The sequence below is a fragment of the Lepidochelys kempii genome, chromosome 22 (genome assembly GCF_965140265.1).
Source record: "Lepidochelys kempii isolate rLepKem1 chromosome 22, rLepKem1.hap2, whole genome shotgun sequence".
NCBI lineage: Eukaryota > Metazoa > Chordata > Testudines > Cheloniidae > Lepidochelys > Lepidochelys kempii.
In genome coordinates this window covers 14,542,555-14,560,937 of record NC_133277.1, presented here as the reverse complement: position 1 = coordinate 14,560,937, position 18,383 = coordinate 14,542,555, and the positions used below count along the sequence as shown (strand labels likewise).

Genomic DNA, 18,383 nt, shown 5'->3' with positions numbered 1-18,383 from the left:
TTAGCTATAAAAATATTTATTTTCCAATTGTAAAATCAGCAGTCCCTGCTTCTGATACCCAGGAGTCTTGCCTCAGAGCCAGACAGCAAGGCAGAGGGGGATTGTACAAATTCTTCCTTAGCCATTTCTGACCCAAACTCAGCAATTAATAACATCACACTTAATTCAGTCAGATATTGGGCAGAAATTCTCTTGCTGTGCTACAGAGATAGTTTGTTTAATGTGCCTAAAGACAACATTTTAGAAATGTTGTTTTAGTGTTTTAGTAAATCATGTTATTGTATGTTTATTATATAGACCAGCATTTCTAAATAAGAGTGATTCAGCATACAAACAGATTTCACTGTAAATGAGTATTGGCTTCACATTTTCTGAAAGTAAACAAGAATAATTTTCCTTCACACAGTATTTATTTTTATAACAAAGTGTCAGAAATCTCCTTTTCATACCTGATGGCACTGATGAACCTGTATCTGCCAGGTATGCATGTGAGTAGCTTTATATATGTGTCGTGCATAAGTACAGGAACGAGGCGCATATCACCATAATGACCATTTAAAAAGTGCAATTTCATTAGTTAAAAGTACAATTAAGCCTCAAACATTAAAGGAACATTTGATTTCACACTCATTTAACTCAAGCTGAACAAGCCCAGAAAACAGAAGATGTTTGTAAAATCTGTTAACATTCAGTGCAAAAACAAGTTGTTCAGAGAAATCATTTCAAAACATGTACTTTCACATTTTATCTATTCGAGGCCTGTTAAACAGGCAAAATTACTGTATTATTTCTGTTTCTATGCAGCGCATTTGATTATCTCTAAAATACACTGTACCTCTAGAAACAACATGGAGTACCAGCTAAGCATGAAAGCTAGAATTCCCCAGGAAATCTGAGATAAAATACCAGTCCAAGCGTTGAAGAGCTCATTAAAAGACAGTGGTAACAGCAACAGACACTAATAGAGAATACAAAAGAGCCAGAGGTTCAATTAATCCACAGATCAATAGAATCAACTGACATGACCAGAAAACAAGTTCCTTAGGGCCAGACTCTGTTCTTATTTACACCAACTACAATCTGGACCAACTCTATTGACTTGTGGATTTCCCCCAGTGTAACTGAAACCAGAATCTGGCCCTTATTATTTGTCCTATGCTCTATTTGTGAGGTTCGGTTTCCCATTCCCAGCTCTGCATTCCAGGGAAGAGAACTTCAGATCAGAAACAGATTCTTTGCACCACATTTCACGGCAGCTGGTTGCTTCACTCAGAACTAGAGCATAATTTGTTCTCAAATGAGCCCCATTAATTTTTGGCTGGAGATGCAGGTACATGCCCAGTTTCACCACTAAATGACAAACCATCCAGCTGCCAGCATTCTGCATGTCTATCCACTAGCTTTAGGTGGACTTAGCACCAAGGGTGCATGGTGTCAAAAGAGACCACCCATTTCTGCCATTAGCAGACGGGCAGATGGGCAGTGCCCTGTGCCTTGTGTTACTCTACCAAGGAGGTTATGGCTGTAAAGGAAGGCTCCCCAGTAAGTGACAATCTATATTTAATAAGGTTTATATAAAACCTATATAATAAACTTATTTCATCCTGCACTGGCTGAGGGGGGTTGGATTAGATAATGGTGAACTATTGGCTTTTTCTAGTTCTAATATTGGTGATTCTATGAAAAGCTGCCGTTGCTTGCGACTCCCACAGTCTAGCATGCACAAGATCTGGGTTTCAGACCCCAGTTCTACCCTTGAATACTGGGCCAGCAGGGGCAAAGCACTCAGCCACTCCCTTGTAACGAGGGAGTGCCCAGTGCCACACAGTCACGCTGTCCAAAGCCCATCCATTCCTCCTTGGTCAGAAGGATGGGTTATCATGCAGGGCCTGGAGAGTGAGGGGATCTGGGGGAGAAAAGGGAGAATCCTTGGAGCTTTAGGAGGGACTCAGAAGAACTAGCCCTCACAGTAATATAGGGCTTTCTCCTGCAAACCTGACTATAGCAATAGCACCCCCACTGAAGTCAGTGGGACTTCATAGGTGAGCAAAAGCCATTTTGGCGAAAAGATTGCAAGACTGGTCCCAAAAATATCTCCATGGTAACACACAGATATTAGTACCTCTTTTCTTTGTTGAGTGAACAGTAACTCATACTGATCACACTCAGGTCTTTAGTTAATAAAGACAAGTTGTTGTCGGCAAAATGCAATTTGATTATAAAATTTATGAAACTCCCCATTTTCAAACACTGGTATTTGACCAGCATGTCCCAAATCCTGCATTGAGCCACTCAGATGAGCACGTAGGTGCCCCAAAGTTTCATTTAACAGTGTAAAGTGCTGGTTTAAGTTTGGAAACCAGTTTAGGTGACAATGTTGGAAATTCAGCCCATAGTTTAACCCCTGCCATGGAGGGATACAGGAACCCACTGGATTGTTGCTAAACCACATTATTAATAATCAATATTATTAATCTATAAACAAAATCTCAAATGTGTATTGGTGAGGGGGTGTATAGCATGAGCCCTGTACTACGGGAGATTATGACGCCGTGTGCTACCATGACACAGGAAGGAAGAAGAAGAAAGGGTCCTAAACCCTATCTGAGGTTGGCTATGATTCATCCCCAATCCCATTACATGCAAACTGCCAGCATGTCTGAGGACTTGGTGACCTGCCCTTAAGTGTTAGCAGAGGATTTTAAATTATTGTTCAAAAGTTAATTTGTAAATTTTAGTTGCTTTCATTTCAGATCATGGCTAAGAGCTTCTCATTCTCTTTCAAGGATCCACATCTATAACTGTCCTACTGCTGAAAGGGCCGCTTTATAGCCATGTCTAGACCCTGCATTCTGGCTTTTAGCATTGCAGAGCACTGTGCATGGTGGGAACAAACTGCTTCATTGGGGAAATGGTACGGGGTTAGTGTCTGAAGCATGCCAAGTGTAAGGGCTAGTGTTTGAGGCATGCATAGAGTGACATGGTTCAGGCAATTTCCTCACAGTATCACCCACCTGTCATTTTCTGTAACAGCTGCAGGGTTTTCTTAATGTTGAAACAAAATCCAGTGACAAACATTTCACTTGTTCTAACTTATCTAATCCTTTGTTCTGGGTTTCCAGATCTGCCTCTATAATGGTGCTGGGCTAATCCTCCTTCCATGACATGAACCACCTCCCCATGGCACTGGGCTACGGTTTCATTAGACAGGGAGCAGCTTTACCATCTAGGAGACATCCTGCCATCCTCAGAAACATCCCTGATGTTTCTAAAGGGGTAAATTGGATTTTCTCAGCAAAACCCAGTGAAAAGTTTTATTCAGTTACGACAAATATTAGAGTCCTTCAAAACCAAATGCAACTGGAGGATCCAGCTTCTCTGCACATTCTCAGGTAGAGACCCATATGTCCATGGTGCAGGCTTGAATCTACAGCATCTCGGTCTGTGAAACACTTTTGCTGGAGGACGCTGCTGCACCTCTTACACCAGGGTTCCATTCCTGCTGTCATATTTCAGTCTGGGATGGGGGAAGTTAAGGGTGGCATACTCTGTCGCATTCTGAATTTGCAGGTTCTTTACCTCTTCGGCTGAGCGCTCCCGGGCCCTGGTGAACACCTGGATATCTGCATAGTGCACGCTGTCATCACGCTTCATATTCCTGGGCTTGTTCACAGTAGCATAGACTGGAAACTCCACAACTTCATCGTACATGTGAGCGGCCTCTAGGTCCTTCTGGAAAAAGATTACTAGAGAATCAGCTCCCCATTCTTTCCCCCCATCCCACACTATGGGCTCACAGGAAGGCTGGACACCACTGCCTTATCGCACCTAGAAGAAAAGGAGTACTTGTGGCACCTTAGAGACTAACCAATTTATTTGAGCATAAGCTTTCGTGAGTTACAGCTCACTTCATCGGATGCATCATCTGATGAATGCTTCATGCATCCGATGAAGTGAGCTGTAGCTCACGAAAGCTTATGCTCAAATAAATTGGTTAGTCTCTAAGGTGCCACAAGTACTCCTTTTCTTTTTGTGAATACAGACTAACACGGCTGCTACTCTGAAACTTATCGCACCTCGCGTCAGCCAAAAGGCGATGCCAGCTCCCCATAGACCGGAACATGCTGTCTCCAAACTATTCTCAGTCCCTGCCAGCCTGGCCATGAGCACTACCCTCGGGGTTGAGCATGCTGCTCCCAAAGCTCTCCCAGCCCCACTAGCCCAGGAAGTAAGGGTGTGTCTAGACAGCAATCAGGAAGCACAACTGCAGCAGGTGCAGGCAGACCCATGCTGGCTTCGATTGAGCTAGCTTGTTAAAAAGAAGTGCAGACGCCCAAGTACAGTCTTTCCCGGGATCCTAGGTATGTATTTGAGCGGCTAGCTTGTGCCACTGACGCTACGTGGCTATTGTTATTAAACTAGCTCAATCAAAACTAGCTTGTGTGAGTCTACGCTTGCTGTCCCAGTTCCAATGCAGATGTACCCTAAGAGGCTGAATACTGTATTTTCAACTTGTCTGTTCAGGAAAATGTCTTTAGGGGCCATTTACCTTCCTGTCATCCTGGTGCTGTTGGCTCATCTGTTTTGCCCTAGTGCCTGCAAAAGAAACACCGGAAAATCAGGGTGATTTAACTGCTGGATCTTGCTCCCTCTTATGCATATCATAGCAATGGTGTCAGCACACAGGCTCTCCCCACGGGGCCTTTTCAAATTTCCAGCCCCGTTGAAGTCCCCACTGAATCATGTCTTTGGAGCATGCCTCACACAAGAAAGCCCAGGTCTGTTCTTTTTGGAAAATGAGCTTTCCAGAGAGGACAACATGCTGTGGACCACGCAGGACCTAGTAGGAGGTACATACCACAGACAGCGTCAGGCCCTCTGAGCATCTCAGATCCACTGTTTGTCTGTACCCATTTTGTCCTTCACTGTTCGGCAAACGTGTTTTGCAGGGGTTGGTTCTAGGTCTGTTGGTTTGTTTATTTCTCTGTGCTCCTAGCTGATGTTCGCAGCTCTAGAGGAGTGCTAAGCTGCAGGTGCCTGCACAGCCAGCTGAGGGCGCTCACACACCCTTTAGTTTGCAGCAAGACAGCCATTTAAGTCCTTTTTGGCATGAGATTTAGCCATTGAAAACATATTTAGAATTTTCAGAAGCTCCCTCACAAAATTCTACAACATTCCTAAGGCACTTCAGACGAAAGACTAGGAGGAACACACAAATCCTTTATGACCAGCTTCACACAGCCCTAACACTGTGCTGTCATGGTCCAGTTGGAATTGTTTCGTGGGTAATTTAGCACAAATGTGGCTATTTACCAAAAGGCACAATAACAAATTCCCAAACCCAAAAGCTGTGTCTCTCTTTGAATCATATTTATAACACACACACCCCTTTGGTATGGTATCTACACTAGCATGGACACACCCTCTCCCTTGAGAACTTTGTTCAGGTGTGCATCCTGTTAGAAAGTACATTAACTCTGTCTACGAGAAACAGTGATAATAAGGAATAACAGTGCATTGGGGACTGAATTCTGCACCCATTGAAGTCAATGGTAAAGCTCCCATTGATGTCAATGGGGCAGGATCATGCCCTGCCTGGCTTTCAAAGGTTTCTTAGCTGCACTGGGCATTATGTTTTATTCTTGGTGTTTGTCAGACTTTCCTTGTGTTTGCCATGTTGCCAGTTTAGGCACCACAACAGGTCGCAACTCCAGAGGCCCGCTGAAGTAAAAAAAAAAACAGGAGAAAATGTATCTTTCAGGGGCTATGGGAACTCTGCTGCCCCAAGGCCAGAGTTTGGCACTTCTGTCTGTCCCCTGGTCATTCTCCTTCCTCATATGCCCATTCCCCCCATGTGCCAACCCCATAGCACATACACTTCCCTGCTTTAGGAGGGTGCATCAGGCAAGGAAATTTCCTCTCTGTTTTGGCAACAAATTCTATTCAACTTGTGTTCCACTGATCAGGTGGTTCCTGCAGGTCTCAGTGTTGGCTTGTGTCCAGTCTCAGCACAGCTTCATAGGGAGGGAAACTTGGCATACAGACCATTGGAAGGGATGGGGCCTCTGGAGTTTGGATGAGAATCCAGATTTGTAGCTGTTCTGAGTGGAAGCCACAAACCTGTGGGACTCTGTCACTGTTCTCCACAGATGTTTCACAAACCCTTACCGTGCTTTTCTTTTTTTCTTTTAAAAGGTGAAGGACATCTCCTGAAATCAGAAAGAGAGGCATGTTAACACTGCAAGGCCTGAGTCTCTCCTATTGTCATTGCATGCACATGTACAAACACACACGTCGCCCAGACACTGCGTTTGGGAACAACGTGAAAGAAACTTGAAAGCTCCCTGGAAGTAAGTCAATGGGCATTAGGGAACTTTCAGTGCTCAGCAGCAGGGTCCACATGGCCACTTAGCATGCAGCAGGCTACTCCAGCTTGTTGCACACTAACTAGTTGTGTAGACAAGCCCTAAGAGCCATTGAGCCCAAGCAAGACTCTCCCAGTTGCAATTCCCTAGGAGCTGTCCAGTGGAAAGTGTTACTGAAATTACCCACAAGACTGCAGGGTCTGAGACAGCCCTTTCATTATAGGACTCCTGTTCAGAATTGCTCACCTGAGGCAGCCATGGGAGAAGCCCAGACTGGAGTTCTCGAGTTTTAGTCTTGACCCTTACTTCCCTGTACAGAAGAAGTTATGTTTTTTACAGAAACTTAATGGTACTCAGTGGAATTCACCCTGCAAGACAGAAGGATTTCAAAAAGGGCCAAGTCTGTAAAGCTAAATGAATTCTGCTTCCTAGTGTTCCCTTAGGTTGTTTGAGACCCACCAAATTCCTTCTCTATTGTGATCTAATGAGGATATGACCCCAGCTCTCCTGAGAGTGGTTCTGATGAGGCATCTCTGCCAGTTCTCCTGACTCAGGGAATTATACTTTGGATATCCTGCGATGCCTGCAGTGGTCAATGTGAACACAATGGTCCCTTGGATTCTGTGCACACATCTCCCACTAACTGATGGGCTTGAGGTTCTCCAGGAGGTGCAGGAACTCAATGGGTTGTGCCCCACCATAAAACCTTGGAGAAGCACCTTTCCCTGGATGGGAAATGCCTGCATGAAGTGATGACACGGACTCCCACTGTCCCTGTGTCCTGGGTAAAGAGGGGCTCCTCCAGGGGACGCCAGATGTAGATCTGAGATTTTTGGGTGCACGTGTCAAGGGTAAGTGCTGGTCACTCTTGTGTATCGTCCCTCTGCCACCTGACTCTCTGTCCCCGCACAGAACAGGGAGGCAAGTTTTGAGCCTCACAACTGTCTAATCCACACAGATCCACGGAACTGAACTAAAGCACTGATGGTGACTAACACGTCAAGCCAAACACCTAGCTCCATAGTTTGCCTGTGTGACCAGCCATCTCTGCCTTTGCTGCACTCTCTCCCCATTTCCAAGGGCCAGGAATTGTCTCTTGTTAGGATAGGTATAACACAAACAGATCTATGGGACTATCACCCCTAACGTGCAAAGACGTGCCATCTGTGGGTGGCCCAAATGGAATGGCAGACGAAGTCTCATTTGCAATGACAGCCACTCAGAAAGGAGCTTCTGCAGAGAACTCACTGGGCTGTGCCCCCTTCCTGACCTCCTGAGGTCCCTTCCAACCCTGATATTCTGTGATTCTATGAGATCATAACATCTCTACTTGTGTGGAGAAGCTGGTTCCTGACTGGCCGGAGGAGCAGGAGACCCTGATTAGGTTCTGCTATTTAAAAAATACAACTACATGCTACAGAAAAGAGCCCAAACTCTTAAGTAACACCTTAGTGACACCACAACGGCACAGCAAGACTGCAGCAACACAGCCCAGAGATGGGGTGACACTGGGGCAACACAGCCCAAAGCCATGATGACACCATAGCAACACAGCCCAGAGCTTAGGAGACATCACAATGATATGGCCCAGAGCAGGCCTGATGCCACGGCAACACGGCCCAGAGACGGGGCAATACTGTGGGGATGCCACTGTGACTTGGAGCGACACTGTGCTGTGGTAATACCTTTATGAGCTGTAATGGTACCATGGTAACACTGTTGAGAGCTGCAGCAAGAGAAACAAAGAGAGGAGAATGACAAGGAGTCCCAGTTGCTAAGATACCTGAGTCTAACAACTCCATTTTTGTGGAAGGGTTAGAAATGCCAGGGCCTGCTGGGCACCCTTCCAGACTTAACAGCTCCGCGACCTGCTGTGCGTACACCCTGCTTTCCACAGGAAGCCCTAGCAGCTGGGGAGAGACACAGCAGTCACACCGAGAGAAGCAGGGTCTAGCCAAGGGCCTTGTTCACTGCCCCACAGCAGGACTTCAGAGTATAGACACAGTGGGACCGATTGGCCCCAGGGGGAAATTTGTGCACCTCAAACCTGCGTTCTGCCTTTGTGGGGGGAGAGATCTTTGGTGGAGCCTGGTGCCACATCATCTGTACCCTACAGATACCCTCAAACACGTACCCACCTCCCACTGCTACTTGGACAGTCCAGTATACCCCCAAGAATGAGCGAGAACCGTTTTGATTGAACTGCTATGAGATCAAAGGCTCTGAGTGCTGAGGATACTCTAGGATTGTCACAAAACCTTTTCTCCTGGGGCCAGGGGCTAGTTTGCTGCCCTGATGGCTCCAAACCTGATTGCAGCTCCTCCCTGATTCAAGAAACAGGCGCCTATGGAACATACACTTCTGAAGGATCCCAGGTAATTTCCCCCTTTCTGCAAGTCTTTGGACTAAACAGAACCAGAGCAAACAAAGCTGTGCGCTCCACAGACGCTGAGACAAATCCTGCCCTCACTCCCCCACACCAGAGAGAAAGACATCCCAGTAGTGCAATGAACAAGGGCCAAATTCATCCCTAGTGGAACATGACTGACTTTAGCAGAGTTTCACTGGGTCTGAATATGGCCCCAGGAGCACACTCTGTCTCTCTGTGCAGATATGTGTCACAGTCTGAGCCAGATGCATGAAGCAAATGTTATCATTCCATAAAGCTAGAAGGACCAGAGGAAAGCAGGTGCCAATCCTTATATGGCTAGTAACATGCTAGCACGTACATCCAGCCCTGGACTATGTCCAGCGTGCTAGACCTTGGAGGCTCCCAGAGCTGGGCTGTGTCTCTGCTGCAACACAGGGGCTGGGGCTGGAAACATGGAGTTAACACTTTTAAGGGAAAGGGAGAGAATCACTGGAGAGTATCCAAGGAGCAGATGGCTTTGTGTGCCCCACAGTGTTTGCATTACCCACTGCAGCCATGCCCAGGGGCAGTGCAGTACCTGAAGGAGCTCTGTGCTTTCCAGCTTTAAAGATCCGGGGATGGAAGGACATTAATGGCCTTTGGTTCTGTAACAACCATATGAAGGAAGGAAGGGGGTTACGCACTAAGAGGTTTTAATAATGGGCAGTAGTGATTAACCATCTTTCTGCTGGGGTACAGGGAGGCAAAATCAGTGAAGGCAGACGAAAGGCAGTTCCCACTGAAATCAGTGGGGTTGCACTCAGTGACACTGGGGCTGAGTTTGACCCATCGTCTGCAAACAGCTCAGGCGCCGTGTGGGCTGAAAGGCACTATGGAAACAAGATGGGTTATTATTATTAATACCTAGCCCTGCTGCTGTCACTGTTGCACTCCAGTTCATCCCCCTCCTCCGGCCAGGCCCCGGGTATGTGACCAGCACAGCAGTGGCTGAACCTTGTGGCAAGAGCTGTGCTGAGCTCACTGAAGATGCTGTTAGCACAAACAAGAAGATGCCGAGCTCCCTCCAAGACAAGGCTGGAGTTTAACCTGTGGAAAAGGGCTGCTGCTCTGAGCAACACTGTTGGGTTTTGAAATGTTTCCTTCACTGCCCTGTCAGCTCCCCATGCCCTCCCAAAAGGGGAGCAGCTCCAGTTCACTGACTCTTATGAGTTGCCCTGCCCAGCTCCTGGGCTCTGGAGTCGGTTGATCCTTTGCAGCGTGCAGGAAGGTCATGCAGTGGAATTAAAATAGCTCAACTTTAAATATAATCAGCAGAGTCCCTGGCCAGTTCCCTGAGATGCAGGGCTCAGGATCAACTTTCCAAGCTGCTTTCACCTGTTCTGCTCGCCTTCCTTTGTGGATGGAGTTTACCAGCCAGTCTGCAGCCTGGTGTTATTCTGAGGATGTCTGCAGGCTAATCCCAGGGACACCATCTCCCCACCTCAGATCTGCTGTAATTAGAATGGACAAGGCAAGGGAGGCAAGAACAGGGCACAGCTCTCCACATCTCTATTCAAAATGAGACCATAAATGTTCAGCCCAAATCATACTCCGTCACATGCCCATCTGGGCCTGCACCCCCTGCATGCACACACACCTACATCCCCCACCCCAAGGATACACACCTGCTCCTACACCCCACCCCGTCAACAACCAGGATCCTACACCCCATCACACAGGCACAGACCTGCTTCAGTACCTCACACAGACTTCTGCGCTGTACCCCGTCTCACTCACACACAAATCTGCTTCTACAGCCCCCCCATCCTAAAACCCATCACACATCTCCACCTACTGCCCATCACACACCCCACCGATCAACTCTCTCTCTGTTGTGTGATGCCCCCACTGCCCCATCACAGGCTCAAACACCTTATGACTCCAATATTCCCTTTTTTCCCTATTCATTGCATTTAACAGATCTTGAGAAAATAGCAACGTTCAAGAGGATCTGCACATCCTTGTTTGCAGAGAATAATATGATGCTGAATGTTTCCTTCCTTCAATGAGAAATTAAGGAGTATGTGGCCTAGGGCAGTGCTTCAACCAGGGGTACATGTACCCCGTGGGGTACGCAGAGGTCTTCCAGGGGGTATATCAACTCCTCTAGATAATTGCCTATTTGACAACAGGCTACAGAAAAAGCACTGGCGAAGTCAGTACGAACTAAAATTCCATACAGACAATGACTTGTTTATTCTACTTTATATATGATACACTGAAATGTAAGTATAATATTTATATTCCAATTGATTTATTTTATAATAATATGGTAAAAAGAAAGTCAGCAATTTGTCAGTAATAGTGTGCTGTGACACTTTTGTTTTTTTATGTCTGATTTTGTAAGCAAGTTAGTTTTTAAGTGAAACATGGGGATATGCAAGACAAATCAAACTCCTGAAAGGGGTATAGCAGACTGAAAAGATTGAGAGTCACTGGCCTAGGCGGGGACACAGTCCCAGTGGAAACACTCCCCAGATGTGTCCAGATGTTAGGTAAAACTTTTTTTTTCAATTAATATTTTTGCCCTAATGGTTCTTTTTAAAAATGATTTCTTAGACTCCAGAAACCATTTGAATTTCTTGCCACCTATTCTCCATTCCCAAGGTTGTCTGTGTTAATAATAACGATTTAGGATAGGATTTTCAAATGCGTTGGGTGCCTAACTCCCTTAGGTCCCTTTGAAAACCTCAGCCTTTATTTAAAAAGCCCTGCTCTCTGCTGAGGCACCTAGGGTGCTGCCCAGGCACATAATATATAGGAATAACAGCAATTTACACACTCTGAAATAGCAAAACTAAAATAAGATACTTAAATGTCAAAGAAAGTGATACTGATGGTTAGCAGGGCAAAAACGGTGTGTGGAGGCTTTTTTACAGCCAGATAACTTGCAATAAAAACACACTTCTTCTTGGATGACAGGCAGGATTGTCCACAATAATTAGAGCACTAACCTAGGCCTTGGGAGAGCCTGTGTTCAATTCCCTGCTCTGCTACAGACTTCCTGGGTGAGCCTTGCCAAAGTCACTTTTCCTATCTATAAAAATGAAGACAAGTACAATAATATTTCCCTGCTTCCAGCAGTGCAGTGAGGATAACTACATTAAAGATTGTGCAGAGCTTTGAGAGCCACTGATGAAAAGTGCTATAGAAAAGCTAGGTAATATTATTTGGCAGTTAAGTCAAAGCCACATCTGACCCACTGCTGCAGAGATTATATGGAGCCCATTCTTTTCCTGCTCTCTTTCCTCTGCAGACCCGCGAGTCAAGCCCCTGTTACCTAGCTTACCGCTGCAGTTAGCAGCCACTTCAAACCAGCCATGCAGGGTGTGACCGGTCGGAATGTGGAACTGGAGGTCTCCCCTTTGCTGTGTCTTTCCCCCCATTCTTTGTAAAAAGAAAAGGAGTACTTGTGGCACCTTAGAGACGAACCAATTTATTTGAGCATAAGCTTTCGTGAGCTACAGCTCACTTCATCGCATCCGATGAAGTGAGCTGTAGCTCACGAAAGCTTATGCTCAAATAAATTGGTTCGTCTCTAAGGTGCCACAAGTACTCCTTTTCTTTTTGCGAATACAGACTAACACGGCTGTTACTCTGAAACCCATTCTTTGTAGACTCTCAGGAGGAAAGCACTTCTCTACTTCTTTCTCCCTGATGCAGCCTTTAAGGTAGATGTTTGCTCTTAATTCACAGGTCACGCACGCATGGTAGCAGAGGGCAAAAGACAGATCACGGCTTCCAGGAGTCTTTAAGCCAGAGCACTCTCCACCACACAAGGACCTTACCAATGAGAGGGTGGCATCAGCTTAGGACAGACCAAAAGGCACCAACATAAAACTGAAGCAGGAAGGAAACTTGGGACCCTTTGTTCCCTGGATCATTCCTAGCTTGCTGTCATTCTCAGGAAACTTAAATGACTTTTCACAAAGCTCTGGCTAGTGATCTCTCACCACGTGTGTACCATGCTTATGACAATGGAGCCAAATTGTCCACAATGCTTGGACAATGGATCTCAGGTGGCAGCTCTAGGTGCTACCTCCTCAGGCCCTACGCTACCAGCACTCCCAGCTATCTTCGAGACACCACTGACTTCCTGAGGAAACTACAATCCATCGGTCATCTTCCTGAAAACACCATCCTGGCCACTATGGATGTAGAAGCCCTCTACACCAACATTCCACACAAAGATGGACTACAAGCCGTCAAGAACAGTATCCCCGATAATGTCACAGCAAACCTGGTGGCTGAACTTTGTGACTTTGTCCTTACCCATAACTATTTCACATTTGGGGACAATGTATACCTTCAAATCGGCGGCACTGCTATGGGTACCCGCATGGCCCCACAGTATGCCAACATTTTTATGGCTGACTTAGAACAACGCTTCCTCAGCTCTCGTCCCCTAATGCCCCTACTCTACTTGCGCTCTGTTGATGACATCTTCATCATCTGGACCCATGGCAAAGAAGCTCTTGAGGAATTCCACCATGATTTCAACAATTTCCATCCCACCATCAACCTCAGCCTGGACCAGTCCACACAAGAGATCCACTTCCTGGACACTACAGTGCTAATAAGCGATGGTCACATAAACACCACCCTATACCGGAAACCTACTGACCACTATTCCTACCTACATGCCTCCAGCTTTCACCCAGACCACACCACACGATCCATTGTCTACAGCCAAGCTCTGCGATACAACCGCATTTGCTCCAACCCCTCAGACAGAGACAAACACCTACAAGATCTCTATCAAGCATTCTTACAACTACAATACCCACCTGCTGAAGTGAAGAAACAGATTGACAGAGCCAGAAGAGTACCCAGAAGTCACCTACTACAGGACAGGCCCAACAAAGAAAATAACAGAGCGCCACTAGCCGTCACCTTCAGCCCCCAACTAAAATCTCTCCAACGCATTATCAAGGATCTACAACCTATCCTGAAGGACGACCCATTACTCTCACAAATCTTGGGAGACAGGCCAGTCCTTGCCTACAGATAGCCCCCCAACCTGAAGCAAATACTTACCAGCAACCACACACCACACAACAGAACCACTAACCCAGGAACCTATCCTTGTAACAAAGCCCGTTGCCAACTGTGCCCACATATCTATTCAGGGGACACCATCATAGGGCCTAATCACATCAGCCACACTATCAGAGGCTCGTTCACCTGCACATCTACCAATGTGATATATGCCATCATGTGCCAGCAATGCCCCTCTGCCATGTACATTGGTCAAACTGGACAGTCTCTACGTAAAAGAATAAATGGACACAAATCAGATGTCAAGAATTATAACATTCATAAACCAGCTGGAAAACACTTCAGTCTCTCTGGTCACTCGATTTCTGATCTAAAAGTGATTATCCTTCAACAAAAAAACTTCGAAAACAGACTCCAAGGAGAGACTGCTGAATTGGAATTAATTTGCAAATTGGATACAGAAATTACAATGATAACGATCTTCTTTATCCTCAGGAGTCCCTAGCCTCCCTGCAGACTCCCAGTTCACCTGGGAGGGACTACAGCAGAGCATGACCCTTCATTCTTCAGGCAATTCACGAACATTAACAGATAGCAAAGGATGGTGGAGAAACCCTCAGGGCAGGAGATGGAGAGATTGTAATGGAGATGCGGGGTTGTAATGAGCCCTTGGCAAGGGGAGAAGCCAACACCCACCATGGGTACCTGAGCAATGTTAAGTAACAGAGTCACACGCCCTGATTCCTAGCCTACCCCTAGCTCCCACTCCACAGGCAGGTACAGATTCTTGCATTCCATCCTGACTCCCAGTCCCCACCATGCTCTAACCAATAACCTACATGCCATTCCCCAAGCCAGGAAATGAACCCAGGAGTCCTGATTCCCAGTTCCAGTCAATAAGCGATGCTGTGTGTCTTTTAAATATTTCATAGATTCATAGATACTAAGGTCAGAAGGGACCATTATGATCATCTAGTCTGACCTCCTGCACAACGCAGGCCACAGAATTTCATCCACCCACTCCTGCGAAAAACCTCTCACCTATGTCTGAGCTATTGAAGTCCTCAAATCGTGGTTTAAAGACTTCAAGGAGCAGAGAATCCTCCAGCAAGTAACCCGTGCCCCATGCTACAGAGGAAGGTGAAAAACCTCCAGGGCCTCTCCCAATCTGCCCTGGAGGAAAATTCCTTCCCGACCCCAAATATAGCAATCAGCTAAACCCTGAGCATATGGGCAAGATTCACCAGCCAGATACTACAGAAAATTCTTTCCTGGGTAACTCAGATCCCACCCCATCTAACATCCCATCACAGGCCATTAGGCCTATTTACCATGAATATTTAATTACCAAAACCATGTTATCCCATCATACCATCTCCTCCATAAACTTATTGAGTTTAATCTTAAAGCCAGATAGATCTTTTGCCCCCACTGCTTCCCTTGGAAGGCTATTCCAAAACTTCACTCCTCTGATGGTTAGAAACCTTCGTCTAATTTCAAGTCTAAACTTCCCGGTGGCCAGTTTATATCCATTTGTTCTTGTGTCCACATTGGTACTGAGCTTAAATAATTCCTCCCCCTCTCCGGTATTTATCCCTCTGATATATTTATAGAGAGCAATCCTATCTCCCCTCAACCTTCTTGTACTTAGGCTAAACAAGCCAAGCTCCTTGAGTCTCCTTTCATAAGACAAGTTTTCCATTCCTCGGATCATCCTAGTAGCCCTTCTCTGTACCTGTTCCAGTTTGAATTCATCCTTCTTAAACATGGGAGACCAGAACTGCACACAGTATTCCAGGTGAGGTCTCCCCGGTGCCTTGTATAACAGTACTAAAACCTCCTTATCCCTACTGGAAATACCTCTCCTGATGCATCCCAAGACCGCATTAGCTTTTTTCACAGCCATCTCACATTGGCAGCTCATAGTCATCCTATGATCAACCAATACTCCAAAGTCCTTCTCCTCCTCCGTTACTTTTCAAATATTTTCACATATGTAATATTACAAAATAAAAACAAAACTATATATTTATATATTATGACACCCGCACCCCCACACTCCACCCAGCCAGAGGTTTGGCTTCCCATAATTCCCTTTCACCTTGGCCAGATTTTCCCTGTCATGGACTCACACCCAGGCCAGCAAATATTGCCACTTGGCACCAAACAGCGGTTTATCGTATGCCTTTTCAGTAGGCAGGACGGGGCTGGGCCCCACATGAGCCTGGAGGGATCAAGCAGGAACAACATCTGCAAATGTGCCCAGGGCCACTTTCTGGATTTCCTGACTGGAAATAAAACCCTCGCGGCTTGGAGCTTGGAGACAGAGCGGCAGGCAGCAGATAGGGGTAGGAGATGCAGAAAGCTGGACTCAGAGGAGCTGATCCGCAGTACCTTTATGCCGGCCCCGCCAGAGTAAAGGCAACACCAATCTGCCCGGAGCGTCCATCCCGTGCAGAGTGGCCCCTGAGTGCAGGGAGGCTTGGGGAGGTGCAGCACTGCAGCAGGGAGTGTGGCCAGAGCCTGCCTACGCCCTATTCCCGGCCGCCGGAATGACCTGGAGGGGTAGTAGCAGCAGCCAGGCATGAGTTAGGCCTGCCCCTGGCCGCTGTAAACTGTGTCTGGAGAGGAATCAACCTCAGCGCAGGAGAGAGGTGACAGTGACCCAAGCACCTCCCGACCCCCAGCTCCCTGTGCCAGATTCAGGGAGCGCGAGCCTCCCCTCCCCTGTGCCAGCTCGAAAGCGCGCCCCTCTGGCCAGCAGAAGCTGGTGCAGTAAACGACATTACCTCGCCCACCTTGCCTCTCTGTTGGCCTCCTGTGGCATTCGCCCCCCTGCCCACTGCTCGCTCTGCAACTGCTCGCACTCTGCCTGTGGCACAGGCCTGCCCCTGAGCAGGCACTCAGAGCCGGACAGCGCACTCGCTCTTCCACACCGTTGGCAAAGTCAGCCAAACCTTTCGCCCTCAGCCGCCCCAGCCTCGCCTCTTTTCCCCTGTGTGATCCCTCCACCGCCTACAAAGCCTGGACTCACCCGCGTCCCGCACAGCTGCAGGAGTTGCCCATGTCGCTCCTGCCTCCATGAAGCAGAAAATGTTCTTCTGAAGTCACAGGGAGAGCAGAGCTTGTATTTCCTGGTTCCCTGTTCAGCCCCTGGCAGCTCCAAGGGAGTGTCTGGCAGTGTCAGGTTTCTCTCCATCAGTGCAGCGAAACTGTGTGTGTGCCATCTGCTGGAGGGATTTCCAGAGGCGGCTGCTCCTGCCAGCCCCACGCTCAGCTCTCCCTGGCAAATGGGGAGCTAGAATCAGGTCTCCAGTCTGAACCCTTGGGTGGAAATTCTCCTGTTTGAGCCAACAGGACAAATCTCATCTCTGATATTCTGTACTCCCAGTGTGCGCCGAGCCCCAATGATATCAGGGAATCGGCACATCCCAGAAAAGTCCATGCTGAGCAGTTGGGGGGGGGGTGGACGGGGACAAAAGATCGGAGACAGGGGATTTTAAATCTCCCTGAATGTGATGAGCAATTCCAGGCTAGCTCTTCCCCAAAAGGAAGGGAGCTGCCAGGGCTTTTCGTGCTCTGATCGTCCTCATCTCAGACAGAATGTCAGAAAAATGGGTAGCATTAAAACAAAGACTGGTGTTACCAAGGGAGTAAGCTAGAGAGGCTTTGTCCAGGGGGATGCTAAACATTAGGGAAGATTGGTCTTGTGGCTAAGGCAGTGGACTGGGTCTCACGGAACCTGGCTTCAATTTTCTGCCTCTATCACAGGCTCCTTGTGTGACTTTGGACAAGACTTTGGACAGATTTTTGAAGGTATCTAGGTGCCTAAAGTGCCTAGTGGAATCTTCAAAAGCCCCTCCTATAGGAATTAAGCATCTCGGCACTTTAGAATCCTGCTACGCACCTCTTTGCTTCATTAACCTCCTAAATACCTTTAAAAATGGGGCCTTTAGCCTCTCTGGCCCAAATCCACAAAGGTATTTAGGCTCCTAACTCCCACTGATTGCTGTGGAAGTTAGGAGTCTAAATACCTTTACAGATCTGGGCCTCAGTTACCCATCTTTCACATGCAGATAAAACTACCTCCTTCACCTGTCTTGTCTACTTAGATTATAAAGCTCTTCCGGGCAGGGGCTGTCTCATGCTATGTATGTGACAGCAGCTAGCACAGCAGGGCCCTGCTCACTAGGTTCTTCTGCACTAGAAATGACAACTAATAATAAATGCTCTTATCTTAACATAACCCTGTTGTGGGAATTATCTGCACTCAAAGGCCCAGCCCTGAGTTTGTGGGTTGTAACTGACAATTGAATATGTTTGAATAATAATTGCATTTAACTATTGTAACATATGCAGCCTTTGCGGGTTCACTCCTAAGGCACTACACAAAGGTGCTCAGATACTACAGTATCAGAGGGGTAGCCGTGTTAGTCTGTATCCACAAAAACAATGAAGAGTCCGGTGGCACCTTAAAGACTAACAGATTTATTTGGGCATAAGCTTTCGTGGTAAAAAACCCCAATTCTTCAAATGCATGGAGTGAAAATTACAGATGCAGGTATAAATATACTGATGTACTGATATATTTATTCCTGCATCTGTAATTT

The 18,383-nt window shown here is 46.9% G+C and overlaps 1 protein-coding gene across 5 annotated transcripts; it reads right to left on the bottom strand.

The window, feature by feature from the left end:
- Nucleotides 1-17,140, bottom strand: C22H11orf52 (chromosome 22 C11orf52 homolog). Of its 5 annotated transcripts, none has more exons than XM_073320865.1 (4): nt 16,808-17,140; nt 6,612-6,675; nt 6,169-6,209; nt 1-3,732 (listed from the first exon to the last, which is right to left on the bottom strand). In XM_073320865.1, the coding sequence occupies exons 2-4, from the start codon at nt 6,622-6,624 to the stop codon at nt 3,481-3,483; spliced, it is 306 nt and encodes a 101-aa protein (XP_073176966.1). In that variant the 5' UTR covers nt 6,625-6,675; nt 16,808-17,140; the 3' UTR covers nt 1-3,480. The 5 variants fall into 5 exon arrangements, with proteins under 5 accessions (XP_073176966.1, XP_073176964.1, XP_073176963.1 ...); XM_073320863.1 differs by lacking the exon at nt 6,612-6,675 and adding an exon at nt 4,550-4,596 and having other exon boundaries at nt 1-3,729; nt 16,808-17,139; XM_073320862.1 differs by lacking the exon at nt 6,612-6,675 and adding an exon at nt 4,550-4,596 and having other exon boundaries at nt 16,808-17,137.
- Nucleotides 17,141-18,383: the final 1,243 nt, after the last annotated feature.

Coding starts and splice junctions, on each gene's coding strand:
- C22H11orf52 (XM_073320862.1), bottom strand. CDS start 16,839: ATGGGCAACTCCTGCAGCTGTGCGGGACGCGG. Junction 6,210..16,807: donor TGCAGCTGTGCGGGACGCGG/GTGAGTCCAGGC, acceptor TTCTGATTTCAG/GAGATGTCCTTCACCTTTTA. Junction 4,597..6,168: donor AAGAAAAAAAGAAAAGCACG/GTAAGGGTTTGT, acceptor TTTCTTTTGCAG/GCACTAGGGCAAAACAGATG.